This window comes from Rhinolophus sinicus, linkage group LG02 (assembly GCF_036562045.2).
Source record: "Rhinolophus sinicus isolate RSC01 linkage group LG02, ASM3656204v1, whole genome shotgun sequence".
In the NCBI taxonomy this organism is placed as follows: Eukaryota; Metazoa; Chordata; class Mammalia; order Chiroptera; family Rhinolophidae; genus Rhinolophus; species Rhinolophus sinicus.
In genome coordinates, this window is record NC_133752.1 from 93,024,860 (window position 1) to 93,043,179 (window position 18,320).

The window sequence follows — 18,320 nt, forward strand, 5'->3', positions numbered from 1 at the left end:
ACATACATCCATGAAACTGTATAGTTGTATGAGTAGAAATATATATATATATATCTCTATATATATATATGTATATGTGTATATATATATATATATTTATATATTTAATTTAAATAAAATGTATTTTAAATTTCTTTAATAAATTTATAATACACGTTTGAGAAAACCCAGATGGCATAAAATGACCATTATACACTCTCAAGCAATAATTCTAAGGAAAATGTACACACAGATGATTTTATATTATAGCACTTTCCTGTATTTTAAATACATAAAGTATAAAATTGTATCTACAGGGCTTTACTTAGGATATAATTCATTTGCATTTGTGGATGTATTTATTTTTTTAGTTATCTCACACATAAAACTCCAGAAATTTTATTTTCACTTTCTATATTGTAAGAAAATGACAAATTGAACATTTCTCCCTTTATGATGTTCCAAAAACAAATGCTGTGAGTGAAAAGGAAGGAAGGAAAGGAGGGAGGGAATGAAGGAGGGAGGGAGGGAGGAAAATCAATAACCTAGAAGAAATAATTCTAGAAATAGAAAACTTGTTCTAACACTGGCCCTGCCAGTGGCTGGTTATGTGGTCCTTGACAATGTATTTGATCTTTCTGGGTGCACTTTCTCCTCCCAAGCCTCACTCCCTTTCATCCCTGAGGTGTCACTGACATGTATGTCTCACAAGGTGCTCTTGGCTGGATCAGGTCATATGAAATCTCCCTGTTCTGATGTTTCATGACCAAAGAACATCTTTGACCCTGAGGAAAAAGGCCTCTACATTCTGTGCGACTCCCCAAACTCAGGGTGAAGAGATTCCTAAACCCCCTTTTTTCCATTTAGTGTTTTATTCCCAGGAAATGTTTATTTAGACATGCTTCCTTATCTAACTGTCATTCCAGATCAAGTGCCCACCATAGTTTTGACTTTCTTGAGCCAAGTGGCACATATTTCTTAAGGTGGGCTCCTGCCTCACTTAGTTCTTTTCTATGAAGCTCCAACTCTAGTTTGTCAGTTCCATATTGGGCAACCTTTAAACCTTTAAGTCAGAGGTCACAATGGTGTGTGTGTGTGTGTGTGTGTGTGTGTGTGTGTGTGTGTGTGTATAAAATGGATATGTATCCAACATTTAAATATCAGAAAGTTGCAAATAAAAGTATAGATTTGCATGTCCCCTTGAGCAATCAGAAGTTTTGGATGATTTGTTATTCAGGGAGGAACTTTTTCCTCACCCATTTCTTCCTTCTTACCCCAGGCCAGCACTAACTTCTGTAGAGATTAAGTTTGAAACTCCTCTTTTAACATAGGGGCTGTCTTTATTCATCAGCTTTATGCTGTTACTTGTCTCTTTCCAGATTTTCTGTAGGGTATGATGTGGAGAAGGGGCAGGAGGGATGTGAAGAATATATCTTCAGCATAGGGCTTTCCTTCACTTTCATGCCATCAAATGTATTTCTTAATACCTGGCATATGAGAGTTCAGTAACTGTAAGCTAAAAAGGGATTAAAATAACTGTGCAAAATGTTAACGACATACAGGAAAGCAAATGGATTTTTATATTGTTAAATTTAACCAGGAGTCTTTCTATTCAAATGTAGTTTTCAGACAACCAAGCAGTAACACTCTGGAATTTATGTCTTGTTTTGATTATAATAAAAGAGAGCATGACTTTTAAAAATTGGGTACCCTACTGAGTAATGCAGAAGCCAGATCAGACATTTAAGGAAGATAAGGTAGGAAGTTGAGGGTTGAATGCAGAGGAGAGTGGATAAAATAGTAAACTTTGGGTTAAAACATATATATACATATGTATACATAAATGTATGTATGTGTATATATATATATGGCTACTGGACACCATATTGCTGATTAGTGAGTGAAGGGAAATAGTGAGTGAACAAAATGAGTTTAGAGTAATTCTTTTCCAGTTATGTTCTGATAGGCATATGACTCATACTTTGGCGCACATACTGTACAGTCAAGCCCTTGCTGAGATGCTGTGCTGCTTATTAGATAGATAGCTGGGTCCATAATGGAAACAAACGAATGTTTTGGTGAGGTTTGCAGGGCAGAACAGACAAGAAAATAAAATTCCATTACCTCTCAAGCAGCATGCCTATTATCTCTGGTTTAGAGACAGACATAAGAGTTCACATTTCAGGTATTGCATTAGGCCCTTGTGTCCTAGTGAATGATACCACAGCGTGGAAAAGGGACCCACTTTTGACTTTGAATCTTCCTCCGAAGACCAGTGTGCTCTGCCCTGCCTTTGCTTCCTTCTAATATCTTTCTTGCCTTAACTTTGTCTCATTATGGTACCTCTTTTCTGCATCTATACTTAATTTGCTTCACTATATCATATACAGAAAAATCTATACTTACTTAAATTATAAATGTGTCTTTGTCTCATAAAATGGGATAAAAGCTAAAATACCTAAAAAATATATAAATGGTTGTGTAAGCCAAAATGGAAGCATATTTTAACTGGCGTTAATGCTTCTTTTCTATATCTATCCTGCGGGATGTATGTAATTGTAATACAACTCATTCTCAGAAATGTATGAGTGAATACAAATCAGAGCCCAAGTAAAAATTTAGCTTTGCTTTAGTCATAAAGGCAACTATTATAGGTACATGAAAATAATGAAACTACATTTCTTTAAAAAAAAAAGTTTGTGTAGTTAAGAGTTTGTATTATTTCAATTGGCTTCCTGACGTCCCCAGGAACTAACTTAGGAGACATTTTTCAGGTGAATATAAATTTGTAGAAAGGAGGAAAAAATACCTTCCTGTAAGCAAAATTTTTCTAGTTTTCATACTTGGACATCAACCTTGGCCATTGGTTTCTCTGACTTGGTTACTTCCTATCCTTGGAAATAGAGTCCTTGACAGAAGAGGTGATTATGGCAATAGAACAGACCCTTTCTTGTGCTAATTTTATGCAATATCCGCTGTAATTCTAGTTAGTTTATTTGTACACACACATGCAATTGCATTGTTGATATGAATCAGTAGTTCATTTTAATTGTGGTTTTAACAGTGTTCCTGACTTTCGTAACGGTCACTAATAATGCTACACTGACATGGAAACCTGCAGATTGGTCTGACCTTCTCAGAGTGCTTACTGTTCTTCCCCGAAAATAAGACCTAACCAGAAAACAAGCCCTAGCATGATTTTTCAGGATGACATCCCCTGAACATAAGCCCTAATGAGTCTTTTGGAGCAAGACTTAATATAAGACCCAGTTTTATTTTCAGGGAAACATGGTACACGGCCCAGTTACTTACTTGGTTGCAGTAAGTGAGTGAATGAACAATCCTTTCTCGGAACATCCCCATGCCTTTGATACTTGGAAGTAAAAAGATTGCCGTCCAAGAAGGGAGAGTCAAAAAAGATAATGACAATATCAGGTGGAGACAGGCAGACATGTTTTCTGAAAGAAATCTATGAGAAAGCCTGGACTTGTCCATCTCTTCCTCATTAGTTTTTTACACTCAGCATTTAATTCAGTTGACAAAAGCATTTTGGGTTCTTTTTCTTCCCCAAACCTGATATGTAATCATTTCGTAAAAGGCTTCGGTGGCTTCTAGGAAAATGTGGGGAATCAAAAGCTTCTTATACATTTTCATTTTAATATTCAACCAGGATAAAATACCACAGTTTTAGAAAACCTAAGCTCTCATTCATGAACTCTATAAAATTTTAAAGAAGCCAGTGGTCTTGCCATAAAGTTACTATGCTTTTCCAATGCTTCTTCTCCTAGTTCCAGCTCAGAACCTTTCAGTTCTCCTCTTCAGAGCTGCACAGGTTCTTCTCTGCACAGCCAGAAGACACCATTCCTAGAGTCTGCCGTGTGAGTGAACTGAAGGGGTACAACATGGCATCCCTAATGAAAAGCATGACTTTATTTTTCCTGCTGCTAAGACCAAAAGCCTTGGTGGCATTGTGGACTTTTCTCTTTCTCTCACTCTCCTTATTAAATTTGTGGCATGACTTGATAGCAGTCCCTTCACAATTCAAGCGGCACTCATCCTCCTGTTCTGTGTGTACCTCCAACACTTACAACTCTTGTGTCCAAACCACCCGTCTCTGACCTGGACAACTGAGATACCTTCTTAACTAATTTCTGTCTCCCCTTGCTCCCTACAGTCTTGATCACACAGAAACCAGTGTGATCTTTTTTAGAGGTAAGGCAACATCCTTCCTCTGTTCAAACCCTCTGACCTTTCCCCATACGACTTGGAATCAAATCCAAAGTCATTGCCATGTTTTGAAGGGAATATGTTCTCCCTATGGTCTGCCCCCCACCACCTCCCACCTCCTTTGATGCCTTTACTCCTTCTGCTCCAATGATAACCTTTCAATTCCTAAAAAGACACCAAAAGCAATTCAGTCAAGGCCTTTGCATATACTGGTCCTTATACTCAGAGCTGTTCCACTAATATTCCTATGGCAAGCTCTCTTAATACAGAAAAAGTCACCTTATCACAGAAACTTTCTATGACTCTCTCTTAAAGAACCCCCCTCCATTTCTATCTCTTTACCATATTTTAGTTTTCTTCTTAGCCCTTACCACCTACTAGCACACTGTATTTTTTATGTTCACTTCTTTTGATGTCCATCTCCACCCCTAAAATGTAAACTCTGTGAGAACAAGGTCTTTGTACTCTTCCGTAATTCCAGTGCCTACAGTAATACAGAGAAAATATTCAATTAATATCTGATAAATGAGTAAATGAATTCTTTCTAGCATATCAATATTGAGAGTGTATATGGCTTTTGAGGAAAACAATTTATATGTAGTAGACATTCTCAGAAATTTATTTTCCACTGTATATTCTCACATTATATTATGACTCATAATAGAGATATTTATGGGAGTAGTGATTGGTAGACAAAATCCTCATTCACTATCCATGAATGAAAAACTGTCAGCAAGACAAAATGTAATCCTTAGATGCAAATGATGATTTCTACCTACCTCTGCTCTTTTTACATATAGGTGGAGTATCACCCCTGTTGTTTTGTTTGTGTCATTATTAACCATTGACTTGTTGAAGTTTGGATAAGTCAAGATCATTCAATAGAATGAAATAATTGAAGCTGAGGCTTGAAAGGGTCATTAAAAGTCATCTACAACTATCTTTCTAGAGGATTGGCCAGTTTATGATGGGATTATTTTCAGTGACAGAAAACTCCACCCATTTTGGTTTTGAATGGATTTTCTTTGGGTTAAATGAATCTGGACCTAGGTAATATATAAATTGGTCTTAGTTTCTGGAATCCAGAGGAGAAGGAATAAACTGGACAATAAAGAGAAGAGTGAAAAACGATGCAGAAAATGAAATTTTTCTACTGGAACATTCCAGTCTTTCAAGTTTAATTGTACCTAGAAGTAAAGAAGTATTTGTCTGATTTCCATACACCTAAGAGGAAGAATGCTACTTCATTTTATGTAAAAACACCCAGAAAAGTATGTATTGGCTATTAGATCTTCAATAGAGACTATATTGGTTAGGTTTGCTGTATAACAAATCACCCCAAAATGTAGTGGTTTAAAACAAGTACATTTCTAATTTCCTACAAGATATCTATGGATAAGCTTGGTGGTTGCAGGGATCTGGGCTGGGCTTTGCTGGTCCCAACTGGGCTCACTCATGTGTCAGCTGGTGGATTGGCTAGGGGCTAGCTGGTCAAGAATGATCTCTGTTGGGAGGACAAAATTCCTCTCATATATCTTCAGCAGACCAGCAGGGTGCATTCTCATGGCAGCAGCAGGGGACCAAGCACAGAGGTGGAAATATGCAAGCACTTTTTCAAGCCGCCTTTCTGCTTTGTGTTGGCTGTTGTCTTCTTTTGCCACATTGCTGATTCCAGAGTCAGAATGCAAGAGGACCACCACGTGAAAGCGCAGAGGGTGTGGATACAAGGAGGCCCTTGGTTGAGGCCATTAGTGCAATCAATCCACCACAGACAAAAAGCACCAGAGGAGAGGGTTTGACTTAGAGACAAAATATAAGCGAAGGGATTGAAAGGAAGGAAAGAGGTGCAGAAAATAAAATCAAATGAAAGATGGCTAGGCAAGGGAAGAGATAAGGAAGAGAGATAGAAAAAGTAAAGTCAATAATCTGAAGAGAAGGAAACCTAATATACTAGCAGGTCTGCAGGAACCAAGACATGTGACCTGGAAGACAAACACTGGTAGAAAAATATAATATTCATAACAACATAATATAATTTTCCAGTTGACAGCAGCAATAAAAACTCAAGTTCTGATTTGAGTTTGGAAAAACAAGAAGTATAATCAGTTACCACAGAATTATCTGGTAAAATACTTTACACACCTGGCAGAGGAAACCTGCAGTCATGATACTGGAGCATGAAAGCAAGTGACAAATGCCATTAGCAAAGCTTTTATACTCACTCCTTGGCAGGCATCTATATGAATGATACTGTTTAAAAAGTATTATGACTTTGTATTGTTAAGATATACAAAATATAACCTGAATTGGGAATTTTTTCCATCCTTTTGTCTTTTCATCTTTAACTGTAAGTCTGTCTTAAATGTAAGTTATATTTATATTAATACTCTTCCACATGGAGTATAAAACTGGGTGATACCATGTTTCCCTGAAAATAAGACCTTGCCGGACAATCAGCTGTAATGTGTTTCTTGGAGCAAAAGTTAATATAAGACCCAGTGTTATAGTCTATTATTTTATATAAGACCCGGTCTTATATAAAATATAGTAAAATTAATGTAGACGGGGTGTTGTATTAACTTTTGCTCCAAAAGACGCAGTAGAGCTGATTGTCCAGCTAGGTCTTATTTTCAGGGAAACACAGTAGTATAATGCCCATTAAGAAAAGGGATTCATATGTTGATACTGAATGTGGCCTAGAAATTACTAAATAAACTATGTCAGAGTTTCATATGGTAAACGAATTTTTAGGGACTGAAATCATGGTTTTGTTTTATTTGTTTCGTTTTTTATTTATTTGTTTTATTTGTTTTGATGTAAAATTGGAAACACCTTAACCTTGTTTAAGAAAGGACTGATTAAGTACGTAAAGGGACAATGTCATCTTCTATTTGCATGTTTCAAGATAATTTCAGAAATTTCAGAAACATTAAAATTTCCTCTTAATTGGTCAATTCCAACAGAATAGCCTTTTTACAATTTCATGATGTCGTGGGCAAAAATAAGCATTACATCTTCTCTCCAACTTATTTTGCTTCCTTCTTATTGCTGTGCTGTTTGTTATGGTTTATATAACAGTGTGTGATCTAATATGTTCCTTAATGAATTACCCACAGATGGCCCACAGTCTGTTTATTCTACCTAAAGATTTGTTGGTGCATTTGTCCTTCCCTTTTTGTTTCTTCTTCCTTTGTTTATTGAAGATGATTTCATCCCCATTTTTATTTTTATAAAAATAGTAATAAAAAAGATAGTAATCGTATTTCCAGTGGCTCCTCTAAGTCTAGAAAAAATGGACTTCCAAGAGTTGGTCTCATTTTTAACTATTGTATCATGTTTAATACATTCTCAATACATCCTAATTTCTTAAACTGTAAATATTAGAAATGCCTGTCATATTCAGATTTTGGTTCCACTGAGGTTCAAATTTAGGAAGCATGAACTTGAGATGACCCATAATAAATCACAAGTTTTCCATATGAGTTTGAACCAGAATAATGACGTTTGACATCCATTCACAATTGCCAAATATCACTACATAGTAATCAACAATGATATTGTTAAAATATGTATTTAGCAGTGCAGTCATTTGTATTTTTCTAGGATTTATATGTATAAGGCCATGCATAAACAAGGATTTTTTTAAACTATGAAAATAAATATGTAATTGTCTTTTAGGAAAACAAATAGTGCAAGAAGAATTTTTATTCCTGAAGCGATAGTACTAAACGCATTCATGGTGTACTTGTATGTCTGATAAGTTTTCAGCATCCAGCATCAGTTAGATTCTCTGGGAATCTCTTGCTTTCATCATCACGTATCCATCTATAGGACCAGGAGCTATCTTGTTACTTTGACCCATCGAATAGCACTAAATGGATGTTATTTTAGGTGGTGTGTGTCTTTCTTTTCAAATATTCACTGCTCTTTCTCGCTAGTTCTTCATCCCCATCGCCTGATTTTATCCATTAAACAAGATGATCACACTCCCCACCCCCACCACTGAGTGAAAATAAAATCCAACACGTAACCAGCTGCTTTTTTTTCTTTTTCAGATTCCTGTCTTGGTCACACAAATAAGTTCGACCAATCACCCAGTGAAAGTGGGGCTGTCTGATGCATTTGTCGTTGTCCACAGGATCCAACAAATTCCCAGTATGTATAAGAAGGGTAACGCGAAGTCTGAGCCTGCTGTGGGGATAAATTTAAAGGACATTGATCTGGGCAGATGTTAACTCTTTGAACAATAGAATCACAGATAATTCCTGCTTGTTAGTTATATCGTTTGGTTTATAACTTTTACTGAGGTTCGCTCTCTCTCTGTTACTCTTGAACTAATAATTTAGGTAAAGTTAAATAGCCAAAGCAAGAGTGTGTATTTTGGATTCTTTGGGATAGTTAGCTTAGTTGTGCAGATGTGTTTCTTTTATTAATAAGAAGAGGAACATAAAAGAGATATTATTTGCCTGATAGGTGTATGATGCTTTTGTTTGTTTATTTAGTTCAAATACATTTATCAGCAAAAGAGCAGTTTTGTGCCATTTTATGTTTAATGTGCTTATATAAAACTGCTTGAGAGTCTAAAGTAATATGAAAGAAAAAGTATAAATTAAGGTACATAAAAATATTGGTAGAATTATACTTACCAGAGAAGATATGTATTTTCATTGTTTAAATCATTTTTGTCCTACCTCGTCTAGTTTACATGTGTAGAATAAAACATATGTGCTACTCTGAACAGCTGTTGATTATATTAGAAATTCAAAATGTGACTGCTACTTGTATTAATCTGATCATGTAAATAGCTTTCAAATAGTTTGAAAACATCTGTTTTTTAAACCTCCTCTCTTTCAAGAACAGTCCTAAGGGATGCTTGGATATGTTAATACTGAAAATGTCCATTTGTTTATGTTCTAAATGTGCTTATTTAAAGCAAGAGGTGATAGTAAAATGCACATCACAATTAGGCCATTTCTTTCCCTTTTGTTCAAAGTTCTTTTTCTTCATCATTTTATGATAGTGGTAGATAATTTGTCACATACATATGTTGTTTGGTCTTGGCTTGAGTTAATTCTGTTTAATTATGTCATCTCTAAAATATCGAAAGTAAGTGGAGTGGAGATTGTTTAGACTTTTCAGAGCAGTGGATTGGCTGGAAACATTATAAGGATTTTCTTACAACTACGGTTTAGAGTGACATTCATATGTGGCAGTTTTGCTCAGGGAAGAACATGAATCATGGTGGTTTCTCCACGTTAGCTGAGAACTTGTGGTAGATAATATTCAAGGGAACTATCAAATCAAAGCAGATTTTCCAGACATGAAATTGTACTGTGAACAAAGCAAGGATGTATTCGCACATGTAGGCAACATAGACATTCCGACTGAACTCTTAAATAAGAAGCTGAGTCCTGGGAAAACCAACATGGACTCCTGTGGGAGGAGGAAAGTTCTCACATTCTTCCTTTCAGAGGTGTGAAATACTTGTTTGTGGGTTCTTTTCATCCCAGAAAGAATTTTAGCAGAAGGCGTCTTGGTCCTTACTGATGTTCTGATATATTATTATTCTGAGGAAAAGACCTTCCAAAGTACAAAAGAATTGTTTTACAAATTTATTTTAATATTCAAGTATTGTGTCAGAACTTAGACATGATAAAATTGTCCTTAAATAAATTATTAAATTGTCCCAAAATGCGACTTCGAATCCCTTGTTATATTGTAATAGGGTAATCTTTATGTTTTGGGGGGAAAATACCCTTTCCAAATATAAATTTCATTAAATAATTTGGCAAAATTCACATGAATTTTGAGAACAGATTATGTCTAAAGTTTGGGACAGCAATTATCTAAAAAAATTACTCAAGCTTCCAGTTCAGGGAAAACTTCTCGCAGGCAAGCTAATGCTGGAGTAATATTCACATTTCTGTTGACCTTCACTGTTCCATCCTGAGAAAATTAGCCAAGAAGGAATGGAAGTTCTGAATTTCTAATCTACTCATCCCTGTCGTTAGATTGGACCTATTTCAGCAAGGACTTTGGAATTGATACGTTCTACTTAAAAATCATTTGGGGAAGAGAAAAAATGTAAATCTCCTTAAAATCTGTTCCCACATTTATATAGTATAACAGTGTCTGTTACATGAGCTTCTGTATAAGAGATATGGTTGCATTGTAGTCTCAGCAAGAAAAAAAATAGTGTATTTATTTACTCCACAGATTAGGCTAACCCAAAATTAGCATAACACAAATTATACATGTATTATTTTTCCAGAGAAAAATAAGATGATTCCTAGAGATCGGTATGTTACTTATTTGTGCAGTCAGAATTTAGAGAACAATATAAGTCCTTTTCAAAAATGTGTTTCCTTATTGAACAGCCCCCATTATTAGGGGTCATCCTCATAGGGAATTTAAATCGTTCATCTCTGTTACCCTTTCTTCTTCTCCTGAGTGAATTTAGGGAAAAACTGATCATTATCCTAAGTAATAGGTGGTTTGCTTTCTTCTGTATTCCATGGTGCATTACGTAGGACCCTGTTCTCATAAGATCAATTTTCTGTTCTTTTAATCATTTTGCTTACATGGGATATAGAACCCAGATCCTTGGCTTAATCTAGCCATGGCAACATGAGAACACGAGCTGCAATCTTGAGAATAATTTTTCCCAGTGGGACTACATTTGCTACACCATTCTTATCAGATTTGGTGAAGGTTTGGTAAAGCTTTCAAAAAGCTGTCAGGCAAGTTTGATTTATTTAGTATGAAGATTTCTCCCCACCCCTTCATCATAACATCAACAACAAAACACTTGTTTTTCAGTTTTTAAAAGCTTCCAAATTGCGTATTATTTCAATGTAACTTCCAAGCATCGTTTATTAAGGTAGCCTTTATCTTTCCAAAAAGATCAGGTGATCTGATAGTTTAAAATATCAAAGTGAATTCAGGCATTGTTAGTAAGTTGGTAAGTAGTTCTGAGGTTACAAGGGAAATTCCTTTGCTCCTTCAAAAAAAAAAAAAAATGAAAATAGTCTATAGTGAAATTAACCCTTATATTTAAAAAAATAAATAAAACGAAAGATAAAAATTAGTTAAAAGTTTATAAAGTATAAGGGCTATTGTAGTGTGGATACTTGTCATGAGACTTGAAGCATTTTACTTAATTCCTATGAGTTTCTTTAGATACAAAATAACGGTCTTAGTATCTAAGATGCAGTGTGTATATAGCATGTAGTTACAGGCACAAGGTAAGCGTTTTTCATCATCAACAACATTATAACTTTAAAAAGACAGTGAGGCTTAGATGTCCACATCCAAGCCAAGTGCTCACAGAGCGGAGGCACAGTGGATTTCCACTGAAATACCATCTTGATACCCTTAATCTGAGACTCACTCTTTCTGACTATGACATTGTTTTTTTAACGTCTTGTCTGTCTGTGTGCACCTATGTTTCTGCATCACCTTCTGTTTTTTCATAAAATATTTTGTAGAACTTGAGAGACAGACAGAAACACAGAGATCAGCTGATTTAATCCCCACAGTTAGATATGAAAAACAGGTCTGCATACAATGACTTTGGTTATTCATTGCAGGAATATATGTTAAAAATATTCCTGTGATTGATTATAAGCATACTGCATGTTAATTCAGAGGAATTTGTAAAATAACAGAAAACACAAAGAAGAAAATTTAAATTGCTAAATCTACTGCGAGGAAATAGCAATCAATGTTTTTATGTATCTGCACCCAATCTTTTGTGTATAATACATACACATACAAACACACCCACATTGAGAAAGTTGACATTGTGCTATAATTATTTTTGCCACCTGTGTTTCCCATTATATATACAACACATTTTTTTCTACACTGCTAAGTACCTGTCTGACGTGGTCATGAATAGCTGCAACAAATTCCTTTGTTTCATAATTTATGTAACCTGTCTCTGCACTGGTTTGTCAAGTAGGTTGGTTTTCACAATAATTATCAGTGAAACGGTGCTGAACTTCCTTTTTTTTTAATTTTTACACATCTTTGATTCTTAATAATGAATATGTCGCCATTATTCAATGGCTTTTTTACATACCTTGGCAAATTGTTCTCTATAAAGATTGTACCAGTTTACTCCCCCACCAGCATTATATTACATCCTATTTCCCCAATGCTATCAGACATGAGTATCATTTTTTAAACTTCACAAATTTGATAAGCAGAACATGTATTTTATTGTTCCTCTAATAGTCTTTGATTACCAGAAAGTTTTAACATTGTCATATATTCACAGGCCATATGTAGTTTTCCATGATTTCTTGTTCAACAGCTCCGTTCAGTAATTCTTTCTTTACCTCGGCTTATGTCCATCCAAAGCCTTTGACACAGTGTGCAGAGTTCCTCCTGGGTAAACGTACAGTTCTCACTAGTACCATTCATGCTTGTTTGTTTCTCTCACATCCAATTTAATGTTTTGAATTTCAATCTTAATCTCTTGGGTGCCAACCTTCCCCGTCAAGCCTCACCTTTTCTCCACCTCTGAGCTTAATGAGCATAACATTTCCAGCAAGAAACCCAACTCATGCCTTCAGGGTTCCTTTCTTTAGAAACTTCAGGCTGTGTCATTTTGGTAATGGGAAGGGTACTGTAGCACACACATGCAGAATTCTTCTACTAGAAACCGATCCTGAAAGCAGCTGACCTAACCGGAAAATAGTTCTAGTGCAAATTAAGATAATGACTTTTTCTGAATCCCTTAGACGACTCAACTTTATTCTTCTGAGCAGCAGTACATCATCTGGTTCTTCCTTAACATCAGTCCCTTTCTCTTCAGCATCTGCTGTTTTAAATTGTTTGGTGGTGTTCACGCTACAGTGTGCCTTTGCTTTGTTGGTTATTATTATTCACAACTCAATAAAAAAAATTAGCATTTTATAGTATAAAACTGATAACTAATTTGGAGAACAAGTATATTTTTAAAATACTTAAAAGTTCAGCAAACTCTTTGAGTAACATTGTATATAGTTGGCATATATGGTCTCTATATAAGGTTACAGATTAGGCAGTAGTTTTTCAAAAAACTTGACCAAAATTGTTTACAGACCAGCAAAAAAAAAAAAAAAAAAAAAAGCTTAACAAACAAAAACAGAGATTTGCTTTTTCTATGCAAGATGTTTTAAGCTTTAATTCTCAAAAAAAAATAATAGCATAGACCAGTGCTGGTCAATAGAACTTTCTACACTGATGAAATGTTCTAAATCTGAACTGTCCAGTATGGTCTCACTAGTTACATGTGGCTACTATACACTTGTCATGTGGCTAGTGAGGTGGGGGAACTTAATTTTTAATGGATTTAATTAATTAATTTTAAGGTAAAGAGATACATATGACCAGCAGTTACTATATTGGGCAGGTTGGTAATAAACCATATACACATATTTAAATAAAACGTTAAATTTCGAGTATAATATTTACATAAATACATGTTTTACTTCATCTCTGCCTTTTGGAAGGCCTTTAGATATAATTAAATAATACATTTTAGCTATGATTAAATTAAATATGATTATATATTATAGATATGATTAAATAATACATTTTTAAATATAAGCATTCCATTATAACTCCAAAATCATTCCATGATTTTCTTCATAGAAAACAATTTGTAGTTTTGATTTGGTGGTAGGACACATCTATTATAATTACTTAGCAACTATAATAAAATAAAATAAAAACATGTTGACCGACTATGGAAAAAATAAATAATCTTGGAAAAACTTGAAGCATTTTTTTGTAGCAGTTTAATTAACCCAATTCACAAGAACTGAGTCTTGCTTGTTATTTTCAAAGTTATCAGGGTCTTTTCATTCATGTAAGGACAGATCAGTCTACAAATCCCTCAGTGCATTATGTTGCCTTACCTTCTCTCTTCTCAAGATGGAAAGCACTTCAAAATCATGCATTTTATAGAAGATAAGATTGCCTTTCTTCACAGCACAGCTTCATTAGGTGCTTGGGTTCTCAAGTATCCACTAGGTCACTCAACGCTCAGTGAAAGGAAAAAGAAATAGATATGATATTTTCCCCCATCAAATATTCTTTTATAAAACTTTTCCAGGATTGAAAATAATGTGCAAAGTGATATTTTATTGTTTAAAATAGATATATTTCTAATATAACCTATTTGATTTACTCTGACTTAATTTTTTAAAAGAAACAAAAATTTAGGAATTTTCCAGATATTGGAAATCACTAATTAGTTCATGTTAACATATTAGAGATTTTTTTTTTAGAATTTCTATGAACAAAAGAGAATTCCTTCATGAACTTGTGGTTAAATTGTTTTGTTTTATTTCTAGTCATTCATTCATTGACTTTTTATCCTATATCAATCTCAGATAAAGTACATTTTTACCAATTTAGAGATATTTCTCTCAATTTATTTAATAATATCTGAATTATTTTATTTCTAATATAAAATCCTAAAAGTCACAGAATGGACTTTAATATAGCATTAAAAATTCAAGACATTTAAACATTCATTTATTTGGTAAATACCTAAAGTGAATTTTTCTATCAAGTTCTATTTGCCTTTTTTGTTTTAAATTATGACCTCAGACATTAGATTTTCCACTTTTCTCCTTCATGTTTGCCTTCAAATTTATACATTCCCTTGCCTGAAGTATTTCTTACTTTTTCCCTATTACATAATGATTATTTCTATTTTAACTTATGCTTCCCTACTACACAGAGAATATTTCTATTTTTAGCTAATACTGGTTGCCTTCATTTAAAACATGCCCACCTGTTAATTTTTCCAATTGACTTTTGCTATAGGAAGTTTTGTTTCTTGAAAATGCATGTTTTTTTCCTCACAGAAGTGCCAAACATTTGAGTGTTTTAGCACAAAAAGCATTTCAAAGCTTGATTTAAGAGAAAGAAATCTTACTGCATTTCACACAATGTGATTTAATAAAGTCACAATACTCTTTTCTCAGAAAAATAAAAAATAATGACATTGCAAATGTACATTACAAAGTCTCCCCATAAGTCTCAGGAGTAAAGAGATGTGTTCTTCTGAGGGACGTGCCATGGTCAGAGAACAGTCCTTGGGCCAGTGGGAGCCATGACGTTAGTCAGGCCTGCAGTCCACGTGGACCATTTACTGTCCTGACGCTTCTTCAGCAACTGATTACTGAAGGAGTTCAGGAAATGCATCTTGTTTAAACCATTAGAAAATATTTGTGGAGGGAGGAGAAAAGTGAGGATTGTTTTTAGATCAAGTTTCTGATTTTAGGTCACGTAACCTGTGACATGTGGCCATTTAGGTTTTAGCAGTGTCCTGGGTCTCTATAAGCAGAGAGAGAATGATAAAAGGAAAATTGAAGAGATTCATCTTAGCACTCCATAGTCACCTAAATTTTATGTTGCCTTATCCAATGCTGAATTACATTATTATTGAATAGAATTAGAACTGTAGAGGGAATAAAACAAAGTTTGAAGCAAAAGCATCTTCTATTTGTAGATGCTGTCTTTATGTAACATCCCCAATTAGCTAATTCTGTTAATGCATTGGATTTTTTGTGTGAAAAGCTTATAACTGCTGTTAATAGTGCTGTCAATAATAACTTTTTTCTCAAGAATCTCTCTCTCACTTTTTTTTTTTTCCTGAGTCTTCCTGTTTGGGATGACCTTGTAGTTGTGCAACATATGCTATTTACATTAAAGCATATTCAGTGAGTGGTACTGTGTGGTGGGCGCAGCTGGAAATAGAAAAGAAAATAAGAAATAATCATTTGGGTCAGTCATTAAGCATTGGTTACACATAAATAAGGAAATATTAGCAAATCATTTATATGACAATATAGACAGAATATTAAAATGTTTACATAGATATGAGTCCGTCAGTTTAGGAAATTACTCATACATTCTCTATGTAAATGTTAGCTTTCAAGACAGGCAAATAAACTACATTATGACTATCATGCCACAGGGTACTCATTAAACTGTTGATTTTGGTTGTAGTGAATATTGAGTGGAGAGGATGCCTGGGGTTTCTACATGATCACTCTGTCCATCCTACAGATATTGCTCAGAATTTCTAAAAAATGCAATTTAGTAGTTGCATTTTGAATCATATTATCTGAAGATTTTGACTGAACTTTATCCTCTGTGTTAGTCTGCTCAAGGATTTAATTTCTTTTTCTTTTTCTTTTTTTTAATTTTTAAAAACCCCTAATGGGCATGATAGTTGAACTTGGTTTTGTAAAATTGTAAGAAAACAGTTGAAGCTGTATCGCCATTAGTAAAACTGAATGTTTGGTACAACATTATTTTTTCTGACTCTCTAGAGAAGATACATGAGCTAACTGCATTTCTGGAATCACATGAAAGCTTCTAGTATTTACTGGCAGGAGATACCAGTAAATAGATTCCTAATTACTTGTTGTTGACAGGAACGTCTCTGAAATACAACAGAAATGACCACTTGGAAGCTGTCATTAACTGGCAGGTCATCAAATAAAAATTATCCTCATTAATTTTGGTTTTGTTAAATGAATCTCCTCCCAGTAATGGGAAGTATCTGAGCAGGTGATAGAACTAGCACTGCAAAAATGGTCCCTCTCTCCCTTGACCCCAATTACATGACTGGTAATTAACTACCAGAGGTTTCACAGTCGTTATGTCAGTAGTTTGAGCTTTGCAAAGCATAATATGGAATATAAAGAAAACTAATATTTTACAAAACCAGTGCTCTAACCCCTGAGCTATGGAGCCCTTACTTAGAAAACTAATATTTTAAGCACCTATTAGTATGGTAGATACTGTGCAAATTTCAGTATGAAGAAAACTCAAAACCCCCGTCCCAGTGATCTCAAGACAAAGTCATGTTATTTTTTTTTATTTGTAAGAACTAAATCGTTTAGCAAAATATATGGCAAAGTGGTATATAGGAACACATCCTATTTAGACAAAGGCAGAAGCTGAGTAATCTTTTCATATGCCTTGAAAGTAAAAAAAAAAAGAACCATGATTCATGTGCCTCATGAAACCTTACTAAATACCATGAAGTCAGCATTTTCTCTAATGTTTGATAAATGTTATGCTCTAAAAAGTATATGTGCATCTTTCATTTACACCAAAAAGAAATTAATTGGATTAGGGTCCTAAACAGTGCTTTCCAATTTCATAAACCTGAAAATATAGTCAATGAGTGGCCCTAGAACAACTCCTAGTTCCAAAAGAGTTCATTTTGGGCCATCCCCTCCCTCTTCCTCTTCTGGAGTAGAATTTCATGGTGAATAATCAGAAATGAGTAGAAGGATATGAGTGGAGAAAAGGAGAGGTGTGTGTAGGTTGTAAGTAGATGTTTGACTTCCTTCGTGGATGTTTAAGTATCTTGTATTTCCTGATCACTTTTACTAAAAGCGAGCTCAACTATCTTCTGGGCCACAATATTCTTGCTTCATGCCCCAGAGGAGATCATTGTTGGGTCTATTGACTTGATTCAAGATTTAACTTTCTCTAAGATAAGATGGGAGACAAATGCCTAGAAGCCGGATTTCAGGGCCTCAGTGTGACTTCAAGGAGTTTAGAGCTTTAGGAATTAGATCATGATATGCAGCTTATAAACAGTATGATCTATGGTTGCCAGATTGAAGTTAGGCAAAAATTATATCTGACATTTATTAAATACTTACAATGTTGAATGGCTTGTTCTAAGTAATTTTCATTTATTATCGCATTTTAATCCTCAAAACAACTTGGTGATATAAGTACTATTATCTCTAGTCTATAGATGGGGAAACTGAGGCACAGAGAGGCTCACAAAGGATCCTGAGGTCATACAGATAGATACCAAATAGCAACACTGGATTTGAACAAGACACGCTGTTCAAGAGCATGTGTTATTAACCACTACAACATATGACTTCCCAAGATTGGATACCATGATATTTAAAAAATAATTTACAGTTTCCCAAATAATTCCTGACAGATATGATAATATTCAGGAAAAGGATTCCTGTCCTTATAAGCATTCCAAGAGCTAAATCAAATGCTGATAACATTACTTTTCCATTGACATTTACCAAACTCAGGCAGGTACATTAGCATAAGGTTCAGGT

General features: G+C 34.6%; 1 protein-coding gene across 5 annotated transcripts in view; it reads left to right on the forward strand.

Moving 5' to 3' along the window:
- Positions 1-18,320, forward strand: part of PLXDC2 (plexin domain containing 2) — a 390,269-nt gene that overhangs the window by 274,224 nt on the left and 97,725 nt on the right. For all 5 annotated transcript variants that reach the window (XM_074324846.1, XM_074324845.1, XM_074324844.1 and 2 more), the window contains one exon: positions 8,262-8,361. In XM_074324846.1, the coding sequence (XP_074180947.1) occupies positions 8,262-8,361 (100 nt within the window). The remainder of the gene's footprint in view (positions 1-8,261; positions 8,362-18,320) is intronic.